General features: G+C 43.7%; 1 protein-coding gene across 1 annotated transcript in view; it reads left to right on the top strand.

Moving 5' to 3' along the window:
• The window catches only part of LOC116982049 (epsilon-sarcoglycan-like), a 51899-nt gene that overhangs the window by 4689 nt on the left and 24678 nt on the right, over positions 1–22532 (top strand). Inside the window, exons 2-5 of the mRNA XM_033035332.1 lie at positions 10152–10271; positions 12655–12809; positions 14315–14387; positions 19715–19913. Coding sequence (XP_032891223.1) covers positions 10152–10271; positions 12655–12809; positions 14315–14387; positions 19715–19913 — 547 coding nt within the window. The remainder of the gene's footprint in view (positions 1–10151; positions 10272–12654; positions 12810–14314; positions 14388–19714; positions 19914–22532) is intronic.

Genomic DNA, 22532 nt, shown 5'->3' with positions numbered 1-22532 from the left:
GACGGTGCCTTCATTGTTGCAGGGGACTTTAACCAGGTCGACCTACGTGCCACACTCCGCAAATTCCACCAGCATGTGCAGTGCCCTACCAGGGGCTCAAACACGCTGGATAAAGTGTACACCAACATCAAGGACGCCTACAGAGCTCTCCCCTGCCCATCCCTGGGACAATCCGATCACCTCTCACTGTTTCTACTGCCTGCATACAGACCCCTCATCCGCAAGACCAAACCTGCAATAAGGACGGTCAAAATATGGACCGAGGACGCCACCCTACAACTCCAGGACTGCTTTGATCGCACCGACTGGGACCTGTTTGCACAACAGGCTACCAGTGGTACAGAGGTAGACTTGGAGGAGTACACATCCACTGTGCTCTCCCACATCAACTGCTGTGTGGAGACTGTCACAGTGGACAAGAAAATAGTGATGTTCCCAAACCGGAAACCCTGGATGAACAAGGAGGTTCAGGATCTACTAAGGGCACGCAACAATGCCTTTAAATCCAGGGACACTTCTGCCTACAGTGCGGCCAGGTCGAACCTGAACAGAGGCATAAAAAAGGTCAAAGACATCCACAGGCAAAGGGTAGAAGACCACTTCAATACCGCGGACACCAGAAGCATGTGGCAGGGTGTCAGAGACATCACTGACTACAAGAGCAGCCCCGCCTGCCCCCACGGTGATATCACACTGGCCAACGAACTGAGTACCTTCTTTGCCCGCTTCGATACTGGCAACACCACCAGGAGTGGAATAACCCCAGCCATGGCGGAGGGACAGGCCTTAACACTGAGCACTCAGGAGGTACAGTGCGCTCTGCGTAGGATCAATCCACGCAAGGCTGCAGGCCCGGATGGAGTCCAGGGAAGGGTACTAAAGGACTGTGCTGTACAGCTGGCGGAGGTATTCACGAGAATCTTCAATCTGTCTCTATCTCTGGCAACGGTCCCCAAGTGCCTGAAAACAGCCACCACAGTGCCGGTGCCGAAAAAGTCTAAAGTCACCAACCTGAACGACTACCGCCCGGTTGCCCTAACTCCAATCCCAATGAAGTGCTTCGAAAGGCTGGTCCTCTCCCACATCAAATCCAGCATCCCTGCCTCAATGGACTCTCATCAATTTGCATACAGGGCAAATAGATCAACAGAGGATGCCATCTCTCTGGCTCTTCACACTGTCCTGACCCACCTGGACAGACAGGGCATGTACGTGAGGATGCTCTTCATTGACTATAGCTCTGCATTCAATATGGTCATCCCCACCAAGCTCACCACCAAACTCCACCAGCTAGGCCTCAGCTCGCCGATATGCGATTGGATCCTGAACTTTCTGACGGAGCAACCGCAGGCAGTGAGACTGGGCCTGCACCTGTCCTCCACCATCACCCTGAGCACCGGCACACCACAGGGCTGTGTACTAAGCCCCATGCTCTACTCCCTCTTCACTCACGACTGTGTTCCTGCATACGACACCAACACCATCGTGAAGTTTGCAGACGACACAACAGTGATTGGGCTGATCACTAACGGTGATGAAACAAAATACAGAGCGGAGTGCAGAACCTGGCGGACTGGTGCGCACGTAACAACTTGTCACTAAACACCTCCAAGACCAAGGAGCTGATTATTGACTTCAGGAGGTCCCATAATGGAGAATACGCCCCAATCTCCATTTACGGGGAAAGTGTGGAGAGAGTGTCCAGCTTTAAGTTTCTGGGCACTCACATTTCTGAGGACCTCACATGGTCCACCAACACCGCTGCGTTGGTCAAGAAGGCACAGCAACGACTGTTCTTCCTGAGGACACTAAAAAAGACTGGTCTGCCCCAACAGCTGCTGACAACGTTCTACCGCTGCACCACAGAGAGCATATTAACATATGGCATCTCTGTGTGGTATCTCAGCTGCACGGAGGCGGAGAGGAGAGCTCTTCAGCGCGTCGTCCACAGAGCGCAGAGGATCAGTGGGACACAGCTACCAGCCTTGGAGGGCATCTACCACACACGGTGCCTCAGGAAGGCAGTCAGCATCCATAAAGACTACTCACACCCTTGTAACGGACTGTTCGAACTACTTCCCTCTGGCAGACGTTATAAGGCCTTCTACGCCCGAACCTCCAGACTCAGAAACAGCTTTATTCCGAGAGCTGTTGCGGCTCTGAACCGGCCCTGCTGAGTGCCCCCCACCCCCCATGGACTGTCTCCCTCGGATGGTCACGTCACACAGCTTATTTATTTATTTTACTCTTCTTTTACATCGGTTGGAAGCTGGATACTAAATCTCGCTGCACTGACGTGCAATGACAATAAAATATATTATTATTATTATTATTATTATTAAGATAGTGCTAGTGTACGGGGATAGTTGGTCGGAGTGCACTCAGTGGGCCAATGGGCCTGTTTCCATGCTATATCTCTAAAGTAAACTAAAGTAAAGGGCCTGTCCCACGAGCATGCAACTGCATGCGGCAAATGCGACCAAACCGGAAGCGGGGGCCGCGCGGGGGTCGAGTGATCCCCGTACAGGGCTGGTCCCACCAGCATGCAACTGCATGTGGCGAGCGCGACCAAACCGGAAGCGGGGGCAGCGCGGAGGTCGAGTGAGTGACGTGAAGTTCGAGTGAAGTCCGCGTGAAGTTCGCGCGTGACGTACGGCGTCAAGACGCTGCGTACGGATTCAAGACGCTGCGTATGCCCATCGAGGCGGTGCGCACAGCCTTAAAGCGGCTGCGGGCCAGTAGGTCATTGCCGCGCGGAATTTTTGAACACTGTCAGTTTTCCGGAGCCCCGCGCAATGTCGGGACCAGCTCCGCACAACTCCATACGGCTCCGGCGATCGAAGTGGGACCGGCCCCGTACGGCTCAAGCGACCACGTTAGGTCGCGCTTGCCGCATGCAGTCGCATGCTCGCGGGACAGGCCCTTTAAGGCATATTGTTGAAGGAAACCATTATGTGAGGCCCAATAATGTTAATTCGTCACTCTGAAGTTCCTCTTGTGCAGGTTTTATATGGCGAGCCGGATCAGGAGAAGGTTATACTCGCCACGAGACATAAGCTGCTAAGAAATGAATATGGCCGAGGAATATCAGACTTGTTTACCATTGCTTTATAATATAAACACAGTTTCTGATTCAGATAACCAGCATCTGCATTTTTTCTTTAATTTTTTTGTAAAGTTCGTATTAGATTTGCCTAATTTATTCTGTTTCAAAACAGAATAGCAATGTCCATGGACCAAAGGTAAATAATGACCAAAGATGAATGATATATTTATGAAAGACTGTTGTATATAAAGATATATTTGGGAAAGATTGTTGTGTATAAAGAACATAGAAGGTAGTACAGTACAGCAAGGAACAGGCTATTTGACCCATAATGTCCGTACCGAACATGATGCCAAACTAAATTAATCTTCTCTGCTTGCATATTTCCCCATTCCCTGCATACCCATGTAACTATCCAAAAGCCTCAAATACGCATATAGTTTCTGCCTCCACCACCACCCCGGCAGCATTTGTTCCACCCCCCCTCTGGGTTAAAAAAAATGTTGATCCGCACATCTCCTTTAAACTTTGTCCTTCTCATCTTAAAGCTGTGCCCTCTAGTCTTTGACATTTCCACCCTGAGAAAAAGGTCCTGACTGTCTATCTTCTGTCTGTGTAGCTGCAGCAAGTCATGAGGAAAGCTAACCAAATATCATTTTGTGACAAGCATTGAATACTAAACTGGGAAGATTATGCTTCAGTTATATGGGGCATAGGTGAAACTATATCTGGCGTACCGTGGATAGTTTGGTCCCCTTATTTAAGGAAAGATATTAAGGTGATTAATATGTTGGACAAAACTCAGAGAAGATTTACCAGATAAATACTTGAACCAGGTTTCCAAGGAATAACATTTAATGGAAGGTAAAGCCAGTAAAGTCCGATCAAAGATAATCCGAGGGTCACAAATGAGGTAGATAGTAAGTGCATGATTACACTCTAGTTGTGGGAGGATGGTTCAGTTGCCTGATAACAGCTGGGAAGAAACTGTTCCTGAATCTGGAGGTATGCATTTTCACACGCCTATACCTTTTGCCCGATGGGAGAGGAGAGAAGAGGGAGCGGCCAGGGTGCAACTTGTCCTTGATTACGCTGCTGGCCTTGCTGAGGCAGCGTGAGGTATAAATGGAGTCAATGGAAGGCAGGTTGGTTTGTATGATGGTCTGGGCTGCGTCCACAATTTGTTGCAATTCTTGCGGTCTTGGAAGGAGCTGTTCCCAAACCACCATGTAAGATCCTGAGGTGGTCTTGGCCAGGTATAGGTAGGAGAGCATGCTTCCTCTTGTGAGAGTGTGGAACCAGAGGTCACTACTTGATACTGAACGGACACCCATTTAACGCAGAGACTAGGTGTTTATTTCCCATAGAGGGCTATGAGTCGTTGGAACTCTCTTTGCCAAAGACTGGTGGAAGCAAGGTGTTTGAATATTTTAAGGCAAAAGATAAAAGATAAACAAGGGAGCTGGACAGGAATGACGAATTATACTTATAATCAGATTAGCTGTGATGTTATTAAATAGCGGATTAGACTCAATGCAGTTTAAGTCTAATGTCCAGTTACATGGGGCATCGGTGAAACTATATCTGGTGTACTGTGGATAGTATTGGTTTCCTTATTTAAGGAAAGATATTAATGTGATTAATATGTTGGGTAAAACTCAGAGAAGATTTAGCAGATAAATACGGTGTAGGTGGGTTCTTTTTGAAGAAAAGGTATCCAGGGCTTCCACCTGCTTGATTTTAGAAGTGAAAGGAGGCTTGATTAAAGCATTCAGTTCAGTTTATTGTCAAATGTACCGAGTACAATGAAAAGCTTTTGTTGCTTGCGAACCAGCCAGCAGAAAGATAATATGTGATTGCAATAGAGACATTTACAGTGTACTGACACATAGAAACATAGAAACATAGAAATTAGGTGCAGGAGTAGGCCATTCGGCCCTTCGAGCCTGCACCGCCATTCAATATGATCATGGCTGATCATCCAACTCAGTATCCCGTACCTGCCTTCTCTCCATACCCTCTGATCCCCTTAGCCACAAGGGCCACATCTAACTCCCTCTTAAATATAGCCAATGAACTGGCCTCGACTACCCTCTGTGGCAGGGAGTTCCAGAGATTCACCACTCTCTGTGTGAAAAAGGGAATAATATTTAGTGCAAGGTAAAGCCAGTAATGTCCGATCAAAGATAATCCGAGGGTCACCAATGAGGTCAACCTCCGCCTGCACTTCATCCTCCAGCACCTAGACCGCCAGGGAACCTAGGCAAGGATTTTATTTGTGGATTTTAGCTCTGCATTCAACACCATTGTGCCAGTGCTACTACACTCCAAACTCTCCCAGTTGACTGTGCCTGAACCCCTCTGTCAGTGGATCACCAACTTCCTGACAGACATGAAGCAGCATGTGAGGTTGGGAAAACACATCTCGGACTTGCTGACGCTCAGCATAGGAGCGCCGCATGGTTGCGTACTGTACCCTCTCCTTTACTCTCTCTACACCAACGACTGCACCTCCACAGACTCCTCTGTCAAGCTTCTCAAGTTTGCGGATGACACAACCCTGATTGGTCTGATCCAGGATGGGGAGGAATCTGCCTACAGACAGGAAGTGTCACAGCTGGTGTCCTGGTGCCATCGCAACAACCTGGAGCTCAATACTCTTAAGACAGTGGAATTGATTGTAGACTCTAGGAGAGCTACCCCTCCCCTCTCCCCACTCACCATCAACAACACCACAGTCACATCTGTGGAGTCATTTAAGTTCCTTGGAACCATCATTTCCAGGGACCTTAAATGGGAGGCCACCATCGACTCCACAGTCAAAAAGGCACAACAGAGGATGTACTTCCTACGGCAGCTGAGAAAACACAACCTGCCACAGGCAATGATGGTCCAGTTTTATACTGCCATCATAGAGTCTATCCTCACCTTTTCCATCATGGCCTGGTTTGGCTCAGCCACCAAGCATGACATCCGGAGGCTTCAGCGAATCGTTTGATCAGCTGAGAAGGTTGTTGGCTGCAACCTTCCCTCCATTGACGAACTGTACACTGCAAGGGCCAGAAAGTGAGCTGGTAAGATCATCTGTGACCCCTCCCACCCTGACCACAAACTCTTTGAAGGCGACTCCAAACTGTCGAAACCGCCACAGCCAGACATAAAAAACAGCTTTTTCCCCCACAAGCAGTAGCTCTACTCAACAGCCAAAAGACTGTAGCCTCCTTTTGCTCTGGTATTTTATTTCATTCTTCACATGTTTAAATTATAACGTTTTATTCTTAATTGTCTACTGTATATCGTGTTGTTACTTGCGAGCAAAGCACCAAGCCAAATTCCTTGTATGTATACATACATGGTTAATAAAATATATTCAATTCAATTCAATTCAATATACGTGGGTATGTTGGTAGATTTGTTGGCAGATAGGTTTTTGATAAAATGCCAGATAGGATATGGAACAGACCAGAGAAAAATGCAGCCGAGAACAGGCTCTTTGGCCCAAAATGTCTGTGCTGAACATAATAGCAAGATAAACTAATCTCATCTGTCCGCATGTGATGCATGTCCCTTCATTGCTTGCATATGCATGCGCCTATTTAAAAGCATCTATCATACCTGCCTCCATCACCACCATCTGGCAGTGCATTCCAGGCATCCACCACCCTCTGCTTTGTTTAGTTTAGAGATACAATGTGGATTCAGGCCCTTCGGCCCATAGACTCAGTGCTGGCCAGCGATCCCAGTATTATCCTACAAAGTAGAAACATAGAAACATAGAAAATAGGTGCAGGAGGAGGCCAATCGGCCCTTTGAGCCAGCACCGCCATTCATTGTGATCATGGCTGATCGTCCCTTATCAATAACCCTTGCCTGCCTTCTCTCCATATCCCTTGACTCCACTAGCCCCTAGAGCTCTATCTAGCTCTCTCTTAAATCCATCCAGTGACTTGGCCTCCACTGCCCTCTGTGGCAGGGAATTCCATAAATTCACTACTCTCTGGGTGAAAATGTTTTTTCTCACCTCAGTCTTAAATGACCTCCCCTTTATTCTAAGACTGTGGCCCCTGGTTCTGGACTCGCCCAACATTGGGAACATTTTTCCTGCATCTGGCTTGTCCAGTCCTTTTATAATTTTATATGTTTCTATAAGATTCCTCCTCATCCTTCTAAACTCCAGTGAAGTAGGGACAATTTACAATCTTTATCAAAGTCTTTGAAGCGTGGGAGGAAACCAGAGCACCCATGGAAAACCGACATGGCTACGGGGAATACATACAAACTCCATATAGACAGCACCCATAGTCAGGATTGAACCGAGATATCTGGCGCTGTGAGGCACTAACTCTACTGCTGCGCCACCGTGCCGCTTGCGTGTAAAAAAAAAACTCGCCCCACACATCTTTAAGCAGTGCCGTGTTCACCTTAAAGCTATGTCCTCTAATCTTTGACATTTCCACCTTGACTGTCTACCCTCTTTATGCCTCTCATAATTTGATATACTTCTATCTGAATTAGTTTGAAGGGTCCAAACCTGAAATGCCATTTGTCCATTCCCTCCACAGATGCCAACTGACCCGCTGAGTTACTCCAGCACGTTGTGTTTTTCTCATGAGTCTAGCACCTGCAGTTTTGTAAACAGTCAATCTCTTTTCCTAAGCATGCAGTCCAATATATTGAAATGATTTAAAATATGACAGCACATGGAGAGCTGAAGTGAAAAGAAATCAAAATCAAATTATACTCTCTTATTCCTACAAAGCTTAACCAAGGGGGGAAAAAAGTGGTTCCGGCTCTTGTTTTTAATGTCCAATTAAACTTTACATTATCACCTCAATCATTTACATTTCTACTGTTCGTATAACATCATTAATGACAACACGCAAGAGCATTAAACCAAATCAAAATAAATTTCCCCCAAGAGTGGCAGAAGTTGTTGCAACTCCCTTTCCTCACTTGCCTCTCTGATGTTTCTTTTGTTTAACGTTAACTTGCAAATTTAAACTGCCACCTAGTGTCAAAACAAACATTCAGCCTTGTGTGAATTAATCGTGCCTTTCCCATGGCTTTTATTGCCAATCATGAAAGATCCAAGAATCCTGCCGTAAGAACCTGCAGATGCTGGGATCTTGAACAAAATACATGGTGCTGGAGAAACTCAACAGGTCAGGCAGCATAGAGTCATGGAGTAAAGCCCCTGTCCCACTGTACGAGGTAATTCAAGAGTTATCCCGAGTTTTCCCCGATTCGAACTCGGAGAATGTCCACAGCAGGTCTGTAGGAGTTCATGGATGTCTCGTAGTGGCTCGTAATGCTAACGGTAGGTACTCGGGACATCCGGTAAACTCGTGACGTTTTTTCATCCCTGTAAATAATGTCCACGAGTAAAGAAATACTCGTGATGAAAAAAAATTGTTACTTTTTACTTGTACGAGCCGCTACGAGACATCCACGAACTCCTACGGGCCCGCTACGGACATTCTCCGAGTTCGAATCAGGGAAAAACTTGGGAGAACTCTTGAATGACCTCGTACAGTGGGACACGGGCTTAACACTGCATGGAAACAGGCCCTGCAGCCCAACTTGCCCATGTCGACCAAAGTGCCCATCCACAATAGTCCTACCTGCCCGTGTTTGACCTATATCCCTCTAAACCTTTCCTATCCATGTACCAGTCCAAATGTCTTTCAATGTTGTTAGAGTACCAGCCTCTACTAACCCCTCTGAGAGCTCATTGCATACACCCACACCCTCTGTGCAGAAAAAGTTGCCCTTCAGTTTCCTCAAATCTTTCCCCTCTCACCTTAAGCACCTGTGGAGGGAATGGACAGATGACATTTTGGATCAGGACTTTCTTCAGACCTTTTTTGAAAAAAGATCCCAACATGAACTGATGTTTTTTGTTTCATTTCTGGTTTTTAGAGATACACTGTGGAAATAGGCCCTTCGGCCCACACTGACCAATCATCACCCATGTACTAGTTCTATGTTATCCCAGCACAAAAGATATGTAAACATATTACTCTGTAAAACCCATAATAAACAACAACAATTGTTCAGTGTGTATAAAAAAAACAGGCAAATAAATAGACAATTGTAATGCGTCAAAAATAATGTCCTCATCTATATAGTTTGGAGCTGTTTTGGAGGTGGTCGTATTTAATAGCCTGATGGTTGTAGGAAAGAAGCTGCTATGTTACAGTTTTCAGACTTCTATACTTTCTTCCTGATGGCAGGAGTGAGATGAGAGTGTGGTCAGGGTGATGTGGGTCCTTGATGATGGCTGCCATTTTGAGACAGCACCTCCTGTAGATCCATTCAATGGTGGGGAAGTCAGTACCCATGATGGACTGGGCAGAATCCACTACTTTTTGTAATCTCCTTCATTCATGGGCAATCGAGTTGCTGTAACCTGCCAATATCCTCTCTACTGTACACCTGTAGAAGCTCAAACAAGAGAGTATTTGTCAACATACTGAATCTCCTCAATCTTCTAAGAAAGTAGAGGCATTGATGGGCTTTCTTTATGGTTGCATTAATGCACTTTAGACTTTGGACTTTACTTTACAGATACGGCGTGGAATCAAGCCCTTTCCATGCCCTTTGGCCCACCAAGTCCACAAGCAATCACCCCTTGCACTGTACACTAGCAGTATTTTACACACTATGGGCAATTTACAATTTACAGGAGCCAATTAATCTACAAATCTCTACGTCTTTGGAGTGTGGGAGGAAACTTGAGCACCCAGACAAAACCTACATGGTCACATGGAGAACGTATAAACTCTATGCAGACAGTGCCCGCAGTTAGGATCGAACTCGCGTCACTGGTGCTGTGAGGCAGCAATTCTACTGCTGCGCCACCGTGCCATCTGTGGGTCCAGGACAGATCTTCCGAGATAAAAAAGATCTTCAGAAATAAGTCAATTATTATTATTACTATAATCTCTTCATTACTAGTTTTCCAGCACAGTCAACTACATTTTTATTAACAGAAATTAAAGTTCATAGCAATTTCAAATAAAAATAATTATTGCATATCACTCAACAACAATTTGCAAAAAGAGTGTTTGTTGCATTTATTTACATTATATATTTTGCTTTGCAGTGTTCCTGACCACGATATTCGCTGATCAGAATGTGAAACCCATGGCAGGAGTCTTTTTTATACATGTACTAGAGAGGGACTACTTTCAAGCAGGGTTTCGTTCGTTCCAAGAAGCAAGTGGTGAGGAAAACAATCTTACTATCTATTTACACACCCACTTTAGCATTAATGTGGTAGTCCCTCTTTTGTGTTGATGCTGAATCATCGATATTCAGTTACCAGAATTGTTTTCAGATTGTAAGCTTGAGTTATTGGGAGACGTTGAAAAAGGCTGGAACTTTTTTCTTTAGAGCATAGAAGGCTGGGTTGACATTATAGAAATGTACAAGATCATGGGCCATGGGTAAAGTGAACACTCACAGTCTTCTTCCTGCGGTAGAGGATTCTAAAACTAGAGGGTATTGGCTTGAGGTGAGAGTGGAGAAGTTTAAGAGAGACCTTTCAACTCAGAGGGTAGTCCATATCTGGAATGAGCTGCCAGAGGAAGCTACAGAAGTAGATACAATTGTGACTTTCAAAAGACATTTGGACAGATATGTGGATTGGAAGGGTCATATGAGGGCAAATGGAACCAGCCCAATATGCCAACTTTGTTGGCATGAACATGGTGGGCCGAAGGGTCTGTTTTAGTGCTGTACAACTCTATGACAACATAAATGCCAAAGAAGACACAAACTAACCGGCAAGCATGAGATGAGAACACAATTTGGTGCAATATCAAAACTGGTTTGCAAAGTCCCTTTGAGATTGTAAACCCCATCTGACCTTAATTACAGAGCAAATATTCTCCTGAAATACATCTGTTTCTAACTTTGGGAAGAGAGCATTGATGATGCGGTGATGAAGACATGCACTGAGTCCTCTCCAAAACAGGAACGCTACACTGCCAACCAGACAGACAGCAAGCCTCGTCAATGAAGTTGTATCTGGCTGGAAATATCAATCTAATGCTGATATCTACAGTCTAAATCACCCTCTATGTGTGGTAGCCCAGATCAATTGTGAAATAAAGAGTTATATTTTGAAAAGGATCTAGCCATGGAAAATAGTAATATGACACGAATATAATTTTTATTAATATTTTCAATTTTGAAAAATATGTATCTAGGGTTTCAGTGCTGATTTTTTAGAATAAAATTTCCCATGAATTTGCGCCTATCATTTCCCAGCCTTATGGGCTAATTATGTTCTCAGGTTAGTTCCAAATAGTTAAATATTGGAGTAAATCATATCTTTAGAATAAAATGTAATGAACATTCTGTTCCCAAGTGTAAATATACTTGTGTGGTTATTCACAGTAGCATTCCCTGGAAGGAAACCAGAGATGAGTTGTGAAACTTAGCTCAAACCTAAATTGATATAGGCAGTTACAGGGAGTGGAAACAATCAGAAGATTCCAAGTTCACAAGGCCCTTTGAAAAACTCAAGTTAATTAATTGAGCAGTACAGTGGCGCAGCGGTAGAGTTGCTACCTTACAGCGCCGATCCTGACTACGGGTGCGGAGTTTCTACCTTCTCCGTGTGACCACGTAGGTTTTCTTCGAGTACATTGGTTTCCTCCCACACTCCAAAGACGTACAGGTTTGTAGGTTGATTGGCTCCAGTAACTTGTAGATTGATTGTCGCTAGTGTATCGGATAGTGCTAGTGCACGGGGATTGTTGGAGCTGGATGAAGAGATGCGGCATGAAGCTCATATGGGGTGTACATCTTAGCATGGGCCAGTTGGGACGTATAGCCTGTTTACTAAGAGACATAAGGAACTGCAGATGCTGGAATCTTGAACAAAACACTAAATGCTGGAGGAACTCAACTAATCAGGCAGCACCTGTGGAGGGAATAGGCAGGTGATGTTTCTTGACTTTGAAGTAGGGCCAAAACTTTATAATTCCCTCCACAGATTTGATCTCACTCACTGAGTTGATTGATTGATTATTTGTATTGATTGATTGATTGATTCTTCATTGTTACATGTACTCAGTACAGTGAAATACTTTGCTTAGCATACAATACATGTATGCAAAGAGTCGCCACATATTGGGCATCGACAGTTCATCCAGCACTTTGTGTTTTTATCCTGTTTACCTGCTGTTCATTCCATGAACACAAAAGACATTTTACAATTATTATTCTGGAAGAGAAGAAAAGCTCATTAATTATAAATAAAAACTGAAATTTCTGGAAAGGCCCAGCAGGCGAGACAGAAACACGGCAGAGAAAAACAGAACTAACTTTGCTGGTGAATTAATTTTCATCAAGACTGTTCCATTCCTTGTCCATTTAATGCAACACACAAGGAAATACAAATGCTGGAATCTTGAGTAAGACACAAAGTGGGTAACTCAGCGGGTCAGGCAGCATCTGTGGAGGGAACAGACAGGCAAAGTTTCAGGTTGGGACCCTTCTTTAGACTGACCCGCTGAGTTACTCCAGCTCTTTGCGTTTTACTTGTTTAATGTAAAACTGCTATTCCCTTTTCATTTCACCTCTGCTCTCTACTTTAGGTATCATCACCAGTATCCCCATCACTTTCAACACCAACCTCCATGACCACCCTGACCGCCCTCGCTGGCTTCGTTTTATACAGCGGACTGAATACCATGATGGAATTCTTTATGGAACGCCAACCATGAAAGATGTCGGACAGAAAATAATTGAAGTATAAAGTTTTCTCTCTGCCCAATTGACTATTTTAATATATTGATAATATTATACGCTTGTTGGAAAAAATATTCACACTGCAATGTGCTTTACTTATAATCAAAGATAGACACAAAATGCTGGAGTGGGTCAGTGGGGCCGGCAGCATACCTGGAGAAAAAGAAGAGAAAAAGAAAACATTTCTTCAGACTGAAAGTAGAGTTGGGGGTGGGGATTAAACTGGAGGCGAGAAAAGGCCCGAAAACATCAGGGCCGGCAACAGATGACCTCAGGAAGGGTGGTGCCCACAAGGGTGGCTCATCGGTGGCTGGGAAGGTGTGATAACAAGAGGGAAACAAGAATGCGATCAGTGGAACTGTAGAACGACTAGGGTGGGGGAGGAGGGGGTAGAGAATGTAGGAGTTACTTGAAATTAGAGAAATCAATGTTTATACGGCTGGGTTGTAAGCTGCCCAAGTGAAATATGGGGTGCTGTTCCTCCAATTTGCGTGTAGCCTCACTCTGACAGTGGAGGAGGCCCAGGACAGAGAGGTCAGAGAGTAGTTAAAATATTTGACAACCGGAAGATCAGGAATGCCAAGGCGGACTGAGCGCAAGTGTTCAACCTTATAATCAATCTTGTATTTATTATTCTAGCTCACCATGATTGTGACCTGTAACACGTTGGTTTGCACTGGCCATAATATTGCACATTCTTCATCTAAATTCATTTTTTATGTTTCTTGCTTATAATTAATGCAAGACAAAGATCCATTCATTTTCACGTACCAATACCATTTTCATTAATTTATATTTAAGGCAGTGCTTTTTTTGGTGATGTTATGCATGGCTAAGACAAACTGGCACCTCTAAAAAATTAAATTTCACCCATTTAACTTGGTGAAATAAATACTTTTTTGCTTATTTGTTTAGCTAGATGTTGATTGGTCTCAAAATCAAAACGGAAGAGGGGTGTATATTGATAGAAAAATATTGTTGATAAATGAAGATTAATTTTTAATTGAATGAATGAAAGATACCGCATGTAAACAGGCCCTTCACCCCACTGAGTACATGCCAATCATTGATCACCCGTTCCCACTAGTTCCACGTTATCCCACATTCGGATCCACTCCCTACTTATGAGGGCAATTTATAGAGGCCAAATAACCTACAATCCCATATGTCTTTGGGATGTGGGAGGAAACCGGAGCACCAGGAGGAAACTCACGTCGCAGTCACAGGGAAAATGTGTAAACTCCGCACAAGACAGCACCTGAGATGAAGATCAAGCCCATGTCTCTGATGCTGTGAGGCAGCAACACCTCCAGCTTCATCACTGTGCTGCCAAATGGATTTGCCTAACGGCGTCTTTTTCTCTGCAAAAACCCCATTGATTTAAGATAACATTCAACGTAGGAGAAAAACTGGTAATGTGGATTTTATGTGTTATGAATTGACTCTAAAAAATAATTGTTGTACATACATAAAATATGAAATCAATTCTGTTTATCATTTGTTTAGGTTACTGCTGTTAATAGGAAGACATTTGAGACATCAAGGCAAAACGTCATCATTAATGTTGAAGAGCCAGGAGGTGAGATGCCACATTTGCTCCTAGAGTGAGCAGTGATTGAACTGCACCATATACAGTATACTTGTTTTTATGAAGCACCTTTCACTTCCCTCTCAGGACATCCCAAACCTAAAACATGAAATGTAATTCATTTCTAATTGTGTTTTTTTGTGTGTGTTTGTCTGAGTCTTTGTGCCTCTGTAAAAAAAGATTTTTCATTGTACCTGTTACTCACAGTACTCCCTGCATGTGAACCTGGCTTGTTTTAAAGATAATGAAGCACTTCTTGAAGTGTGGTCACCCCTTGCAATGTAGGAAACGTAGGAGTCAATTTACACAGAAGAAATATCCATAAATAGTAACAGGATACTGAATAAAAAAACTTGTTTTTGGAAACATTGATTGTTTGAGAAATGTTGGCCAGAATACTGCGGGAAACTCTGCTGCTATCCTGGCAATTACTGCCATGAGACCTTTTCTGCTGATGTGAGGAAGTAGATGTGACCTTGGTTTCAAGTCACATCCAGAGAAGAACCTCTGAATAAGTGGCAGTCACTCAGTATGCTTGACATTTTGTGCTCAAGTCTCTGGAGGGAGACTTGAACCTGCAACCTTTTGACTCAGCGAAGAGTGCCACCATTGCTGGGTTTTTTCTTTACAGAAACTAAAGATTTCTCTTCCTTTCTTTCACGTGATGCATGTTATATATACACGTTGCTACTCGCGTTTCTCAACAAAGTCATGCAGTGATCTTGCAGGATTTAGTTTATCCATTGAGTTAAGACAAATGTGGGTCCCCTGACGACAGAAACAGGTGCATTTATTATGGGGAACAAGGAAATGGCAGACAAGTTGAACAGGTACTTTGGTTCTGTCTTCACTAAGGAAGATGCAAACAATCTCCCAGGTGTGCTAGGGGACAGAGGATCTAGGGTGACGGAGGAACTGAAGGAAATTCGCATTAGTCAGGAAATGGTGTTGGGTAGACTCATGGGACTGAAGGCTGATAAATCCCAAGGGTACTCAAGGAGGTGGCTCTAGAAATCGTGGACGCATTGGTGATCATTTTCCAATGTCCTATAGATTTAGGATCAGTTCCTGTGGATTGGAGGGTAGCTAATGTTATCCTAATTTTTAAGAAAGGAGGGAGAGAGAAAGCAGGGAATTATAGATCAGTTAGCCTGACATCGGTGGTGGGGAAGATGCTGGAGTCGATTATTAAAGATGTAATAGCGGAGCATTCGGATAGCAGTAACAGGATCAGTCCAAGTCCGCATGGATGTACGAAGGGGAAATCATGCTTGACAAATCTTCTGGATTTTTTGAGGATATAACAAGTGAAATGGACATGGGAGAGCCAGTGGATGTAGTGTACCTGGACTTTCAGAAAGCTTTTGATGATGTCCCACATAGGAGATTAGTGGGCAAAATTAGAGCACATGGTATTGGGGGTAGGGTATTGACTGGTATAGAAAATTGGTTAGCAGACAGGAAATAAAGAGTAGGGATTAACGGGTCCCTTTCAAAATGGCAGGCAGTGACTAGTGGGGTGCAGCAAGGCTCGTGCTGGGACCGCAGCTATTTACAATATACATCAATGATTTAGATGAAGGGATTCAAAGTAACATTAGCAAATTTGCAGATGACACTAAGCTGGGTGGCAGTGTGAACTGAGAGGAAGATGCTATGTGGATGCAGGGTGACTTGGACAGGTTGGGTGAGTGGGCAGATGCATGGCAGATGCAGTTTAATGTGGATAAATGTGAGGTTATCCCCTTTCGTGGCAAGAACAGGAAGGCAGATTATTATCTGAATGGTGTTGTTAGGAAAAGGGGAAGTACAACGGGATCTGGGTGTCATAGAAACATAGAAACATAGAAAATAGGTACAGGAGTAGGCCATTTGGCCCTTCGAGCCTGCACCGCCATTCAATATGATCATGGCTGATCATCCAACTCAGTATCCTGTACCTGCCTTCTCTCCATACCCCCTGATCCCTTTAGCCACAAGGGCCACATCTAACCCTCTTAAATATAGCCAATGAACTGGCCTCAACTACCTTCTGTGGCAGAGAATTCCAGAGATTCACCACTCTCTGTGTGAAAAATGTTTTCCTTATCTCGGTCCTAAAAGATTTCCCCCTTATCCTTAAACTGTGACCCCTTGTTCTGGACTTCCCCAACATCGGGAACAATCTTCCTGCATCTAGCCTGTCCAACCCCTTAAGAATTTTGTAAGTTTCTATAAGATCCCCCTCAATCTTCTAAATTCTAGCGAGTACAAACAGAGTCTATCCAGTCTTTCTTCATATGAAAGTCCTGACATCCCAGGAATCAGCCTGGTGAACCTTCTCTGTACTCCCTCTATGGCAAGAGTGTCTTTCCTCAGATTAGGAGACCAAAACTGTACGCAATACTCCAGGTGTGGTCTCACCAAGACCCTGTACAACTGCAGTAGAACCTCCCTGCTCCTATACTCAAATCCTTTTGCTATGAATGCTAACATACCATTCGCCTTCTTCACTGCCTGCTGCACCTGCATGCCTACTTTTAATGACTGGTGTACCATGACACCAAGGTCTCGTTGCATCTCCCCTTTTCCTAATCGGCCACCATTCAGATAATAGTCTACTTTCCTGTTTTTGCCACCAAAGTGGATAACCTCACATTTATCCACATTATACTGCATCTGCCATGCATTTGCCCACTCACCCAGCCTATCCAAGTCACCTTGCAGCCTCCTCGCATCCTCCTCACAGCTCACACTGCCCCCCAGCTTCGTGTCATCCGCAAACTTGGAGATGTTGCATTCAATCCCCTCGTCCAAATCATTAATATATATTGTAAATATATCCCTATTACTGTTGCCTATCCATTAAATATATCCTTGTACATCAGTCACTGAAAGAAAGCATGCAGGTACAGCAGGCAGTGAAGAAAGCTAATGAGAGCCTTCATAATGAGAGGAGTAAAGGAGCAACGAGGTCCTTTTGCAGTTGTGCAGGACCCTGGTGAGACCGCATCTGGAGTATTGTGTGCAGCTTTGCTCTACTAATTTGAGGAAGGACATTTTTGCTATTGAGGGAGTGCAGCGTAGGTTCACGAGGTTAATTCCCGGGATGGCGGGTGTCATACGATGAAAGAATGTTCCCAATGTTGGGGGAGTCCAGAAACAGGGCCACAGTTTAAGATTAAGGGGTAGGCCATTTAGAACAGTTGAGGAAAAACGTTTTCACACAGAGAGTTGTGAATTTGTGGAATTCTCTGCCTCAGAAGGCAGTGAAGGCTGATTCACTGGATGCATTCAAAAGAGAGTTAGATAGAGCTCTTAGGACTTGCAGAATCAAGGGATATTGGGAGAAGGCAGGAATGGGGTACTGATTGTGGATGATCAGCCATGATCACATTAAATGGCGGTGCTGGCTCGAAGGGCCGAATGGCCTACTCCTGCACCTATTGTCTATGTATCTGTGTATCTATGTATGTGGCAGCTAGGACATGGCAAATTGGTGCAGTGCTGATTTTCCTTCTACTGATGGCCAGGGCGGCACAATGACTCAGCTGGTAGAGCTGATTCCTCATAGCCCCGGAGACCCAGGTTCAATCCTGACCGGCTGCTGTCTGTGTTCTCCCTGTGACCACATGGGCTTCCTCCAGGCGCTCCAAATTCCTTCCTGTAAAATTGCCCCTAATGTGTAGGGATAGTGGGATAACATAGAACTAGTGTGAATGGGGGTCGCTGTGGCCTCACTGGGCCAAAGGGCCTGAGCCTGTTTAATTGTTGTACTTCTTAAACTAAACTAAACTAAACTAATTGTGCTCCTATTACTGTTGCCTATCCATTAAATAATCCCCAAAATGACTGACTATTCAATGTCTGAAGAAGGGTCTCGACCCAAAACGTTGCCTATTTCCTTCGCTCCATAGATGCTGCCTCACCTGCTGAGTTTCTCCAGCAATTTTGTCTACCTTCGACGATTCAATTATGGTGGGTTAATTGCTTTTGAGGCAACATTTTACTTTAAGTCTTTGTGTCAGACAATTTGAACACCATGAACATTTCTCTCAAGGGTATGGGTAGGGTTGGAGGAAGAATCATATTATTGGTTGCTTTGAATAAACTACAACCTATAACTAACGTGAATCACTTTGTTTGGAGACACAAGAGACTGCAGATGCTGTTTGGATTTCAGCTGGAGCTTATTTTGTCCATTTAGTTTGTCTGTTTGAATATCAGAATTGATTGCATTTGAAGAAACTCAGCCGTCTTTGACAACGCAATGACGCACACTCCAAAACATCCCTTAGCAAAATGAATTGCTACTGCCAGAGTAATTGGGAAATGAATGCTCTCTCTATAACATAGCCAGGCATGCATGTGTGGAGCACTGCAGTTCAGCAGGTTAAGCTGGTCAATTAAGGCCACACTTTGAGAGAAGCTGAAAAATGTGTTTCACCACAAGATTCGTTTAAAAATCCATGAAAAGTAAGAGCAAAGCCAATGAGAAAGGGAACGTTTGTAAGAATAAATGTTCTTTTAGCTGTTCGGATATATTAAGATTTTCAGCTGTTTGCCTTTAAGTTTGTAATGGTTTAAATCGAGCGCGATACATGAAGAAGTAAATGGTCCGATTGATTAAAACCAATTGTATTCAGAGTCATGTCCTAAGCGCGACTCATTACAAAGTAATGAGATGGTGCATGAAGAAGCTTGAAGCAATAGGGGAAGGAAATGGGATCCTGCATTATGATGGTGAGTGACCATCCAATTCTTCAACCTCTGATTGACCCCAGCACATGTCCTCATACCTGACTCATAGTGTCTCGTTGCACTTTGTCAATATAGATGAGTTGGGCCGAAGGGCCTGTTTCCGTGCTGTATGATTCTATTATCTGGTTATTAGCAGATTGTTGAGTGTTTGCAATTCTCACATTGTCTACCAAATTTAAGAGTCTCGATCTGAAACGTCACCCATTCCTTCTCTCCAGAGATGCTGCCTGTCCCATTGAGTTACTCCAGCTTTTTGTGCCTATCTCCCACTTTTTTAAGGCGACCACATTTCCAAATGCACTTTAATTGCCTCTGGGATATCCTGAGGTCAAAAATGGCCATTAACTACAAGTCGTCCTGTTTCGTTATCCTCTTTATCCTCTTGAATTAGTGAAGTGAACATATAGCAGCAACTTTCTGCAAACACACTGTTATTTGCCCTTTGGGCAGAACTCTATCTTATATTATTTTGACAAATATGTACCAGCAAAGAGTGAAAGGCAATATCTATTCACCTCATATACACTAGGGAATTTAACTTTTATTGGTTGAATTGAGATATTTTTTTCTTGCTGTAGGGTTGAAATTGCCATACCATGTTGAGTTCTATGTGGAAAACAGAAATGTGGAGGAAGTATTGCCCTTGGAAATGCAACAATATTTCCAGGACAGAGCGGCGAGCATATGGGGATCAAACCATTTGACCATGATCAACATCACTTCAGCGCTGGACAGAGGAGGCCGGGTTCCATTGCCCATTGAAGGAAGGAAAGAGGGGTGAGAAGTGATAGTCAATAATGTTGTAGGTGCTTAGACTGTACATATATGTTTTCTTTTGGATTTAAAAATGCACCGAACAATGAAATATTGTCGTTGAACTAAACGACCTGTTGCTCAGTACTAATTGACTTTAAATGGAACACTTAGGTGGCACGGTGGCACAGTGGTAGAGCTACTGCCTGACAGCGCCAGAGACCCGGGTTCGACCCTGACTTTGGGGTGCATGTCTGTACGGAGTTTGTACATTCTCCCCGTGACCTCCGATAAGTTTTTTTATGACACACCATGTATAATAGATTTATTTAATACAGTGAATTTAAATTCCCAAATAGGCTGGTAAACACTGAACTTGTGTCTCTAAAATATTTGTCAAAGGTTAGAGTTGCTAATCCACTATGCTATGATGTCCTGGCATCTGTACAACTGGAGGTGAGAAGGACAGGGGGAGAGGTTTTCTGAATGGTCAAAGTTACTGGAACGGGAAACATTTTTTTGTCTCACTATAAGTAACAGTCTCCAATCATAAATGACAAAAAAAATTCCAAGAATATTTATGTTTTAAAAAAACAGGAATTATACTTAACACCTTCCTCTGGTTGACATCATCACCACCTGCATTTTATGAATGGCAATTCTGACAATTCATTGCATTGTCTGGTCCTGTTTCTCTGTTGGCTGTTTCTTGCTGTGTGAGTAGCACCTCATTTCAATGGGTGATATGTGTAGGAAGGAACTGCAGATGCTGGTTTATACCGAAGATAGACACAAATAGCTGGAGTAACTCAGCGGGTCAGGCAGCATCTCTGGAGAAAAGGAATCGGTGACGTTTCGGGTCGGAACCCTTCTTGAGGCTGGAGAAATCTGGATCAGTCTGAAGAAGGGTCTCGACCCGAAACGACTCCTAGTTCAAGTTCAAGTGAGTTTATTGTCATGTGTCCCTGTATAGGACAATGAAATTCTTGCTTTGCTTAAGCACACAGAACATAGTAGGCATTTAATACAAAACAGATAAATGTGTCCATATACCATGATATAAATATATACACACATGAATAAATAAACTGGTAAAGTGCAAATAACAGAAAATGGTTATTAATAATCAGAGTTTTGTCCGAGCCAGGTTTAATAGCCTGATGGCTGTGGGGAAGTAGCTATTCCTGAACCTGGTTGTTGCAGTCGTCAGGCTCCTGTACCTTCTACCTGAAGGTAGCAGGGATATGAGTGTGTGGCCAGGATGTTGTGGGTCTTTGATGATACTGCCAGCCTTTTTGAGGCAGCGACTGCGATAAAGCCCCTCAATGGAAGGAAGGTCAGAGCCGATGATGGACTGGGCAGTGTTTACTATTTTTTGTAGTCTTTTCCTCTCCAGGGCGCTCAAATTACCGAACCAAGTCACGATGCAACCAGTCAGCATGCTCTCTACTGTGCACCTGTAGAAGTTATCTTCTATTCATTTTCCCCAGAGATGTTGCCTGACCCGTTGAGTTGATGCAGCATTTTATGTCTTGCGATAAGTGATATCTCTCTATTCAATCTAGCGACTTCACTATTGTGCCAATCCACATTTCTCCAGTTAGATTTGGGGATGTAAGGCAAAATGGGGAGTGTTAAAAATTCAAACCCTTTCCCTGAATGGATGGTGGAAATCGAATCAATGAGTACTTCGAAAAGTCACAGCCATGAGGTGAACAATTTGCAGGGCTATGAGGAAAGAATAGGGAAAAAGGAATTATGGGATGGCCCCACGTTTATAGCAGATATCTGATCTGCCAAGCACCACATCCTGGAGTGTAATAGCTCGATAATTTATCCCCATGAGCTATTTAATTGTCTTGTGTATGATGACTGTTAAATGATGCCCTCGCACTAAAAAGCTTCAATAAATAAAAAATAGAGTTATATACAAACCCTGCACAATACTGCTACGTTATACAGTGTTCATGGCACTACAGAAAATTATATTTTGAAGTCAAGTTTTCTATGAAACAAACGCAGTTCTCTACAAACATTGAATTCGTATTTCCAGGAAAACACTGCTTCCTTCACTGAATTAAAAAACACATCAAACCTTAGTAGTAATTAGTGTGTTCATCTGTTTATATAGATAGCTCTGCAAGAAGCAAATGAGTGGAAGTATATTGCATTACATTTCACTGTCGACAGTAGCTTTGAGTATTGTTGCTGTGCTTGGAGACTATTTTTAATTTGTTGCAATCAAGTACAGAATGAAATCTGGCAGTGGACAAAATTTACCATGGCAACCATAACCTGTGTGAAGAGCCCAGTTACTGTTGAAAATTAACCTCCTGCCACATATATTAGATCTGGCTTTTCAAACATAGCTCAGCTTCATTCAGAATCACCTTTCTGCAGATGTGTTGCTGATACTGACATTAGTAGCTTCATTGTTGCTTCATTACATGGTTGTCCATAGGTTCCAATACGTAGAACGTAGAACGGTACAACACAGGAACAGCCCTTTCAGCTCACAAAGTCTGTGTTGAACATGATGCCAAGACCAACTCTTATCTGCTTGCACATGATCCATATCCTTCCATTCCCTGCATATCCATGTGCCTATGCAAAAGCCTCTTAAATGCCACTATTGAATGTGCC

Source organism: Amblyraja radiata, chromosome 16, assembly GCF_010909765.2.
Source record: "Amblyraja radiata isolate CabotCenter1 chromosome 16, sAmbRad1.1.pri, whole genome shotgun sequence".
In the NCBI taxonomy this organism is placed as follows: domain Eukaryota; kingdom Metazoa; phylum Chordata; class Chondrichthyes; order Rajiformes; family Rajidae; genus Amblyraja; species Amblyraja radiata.
Note: the sequence above shows the minus strand (reverse complement) of the source record. Positions and strands in the feature narration are given on the sequence as shown.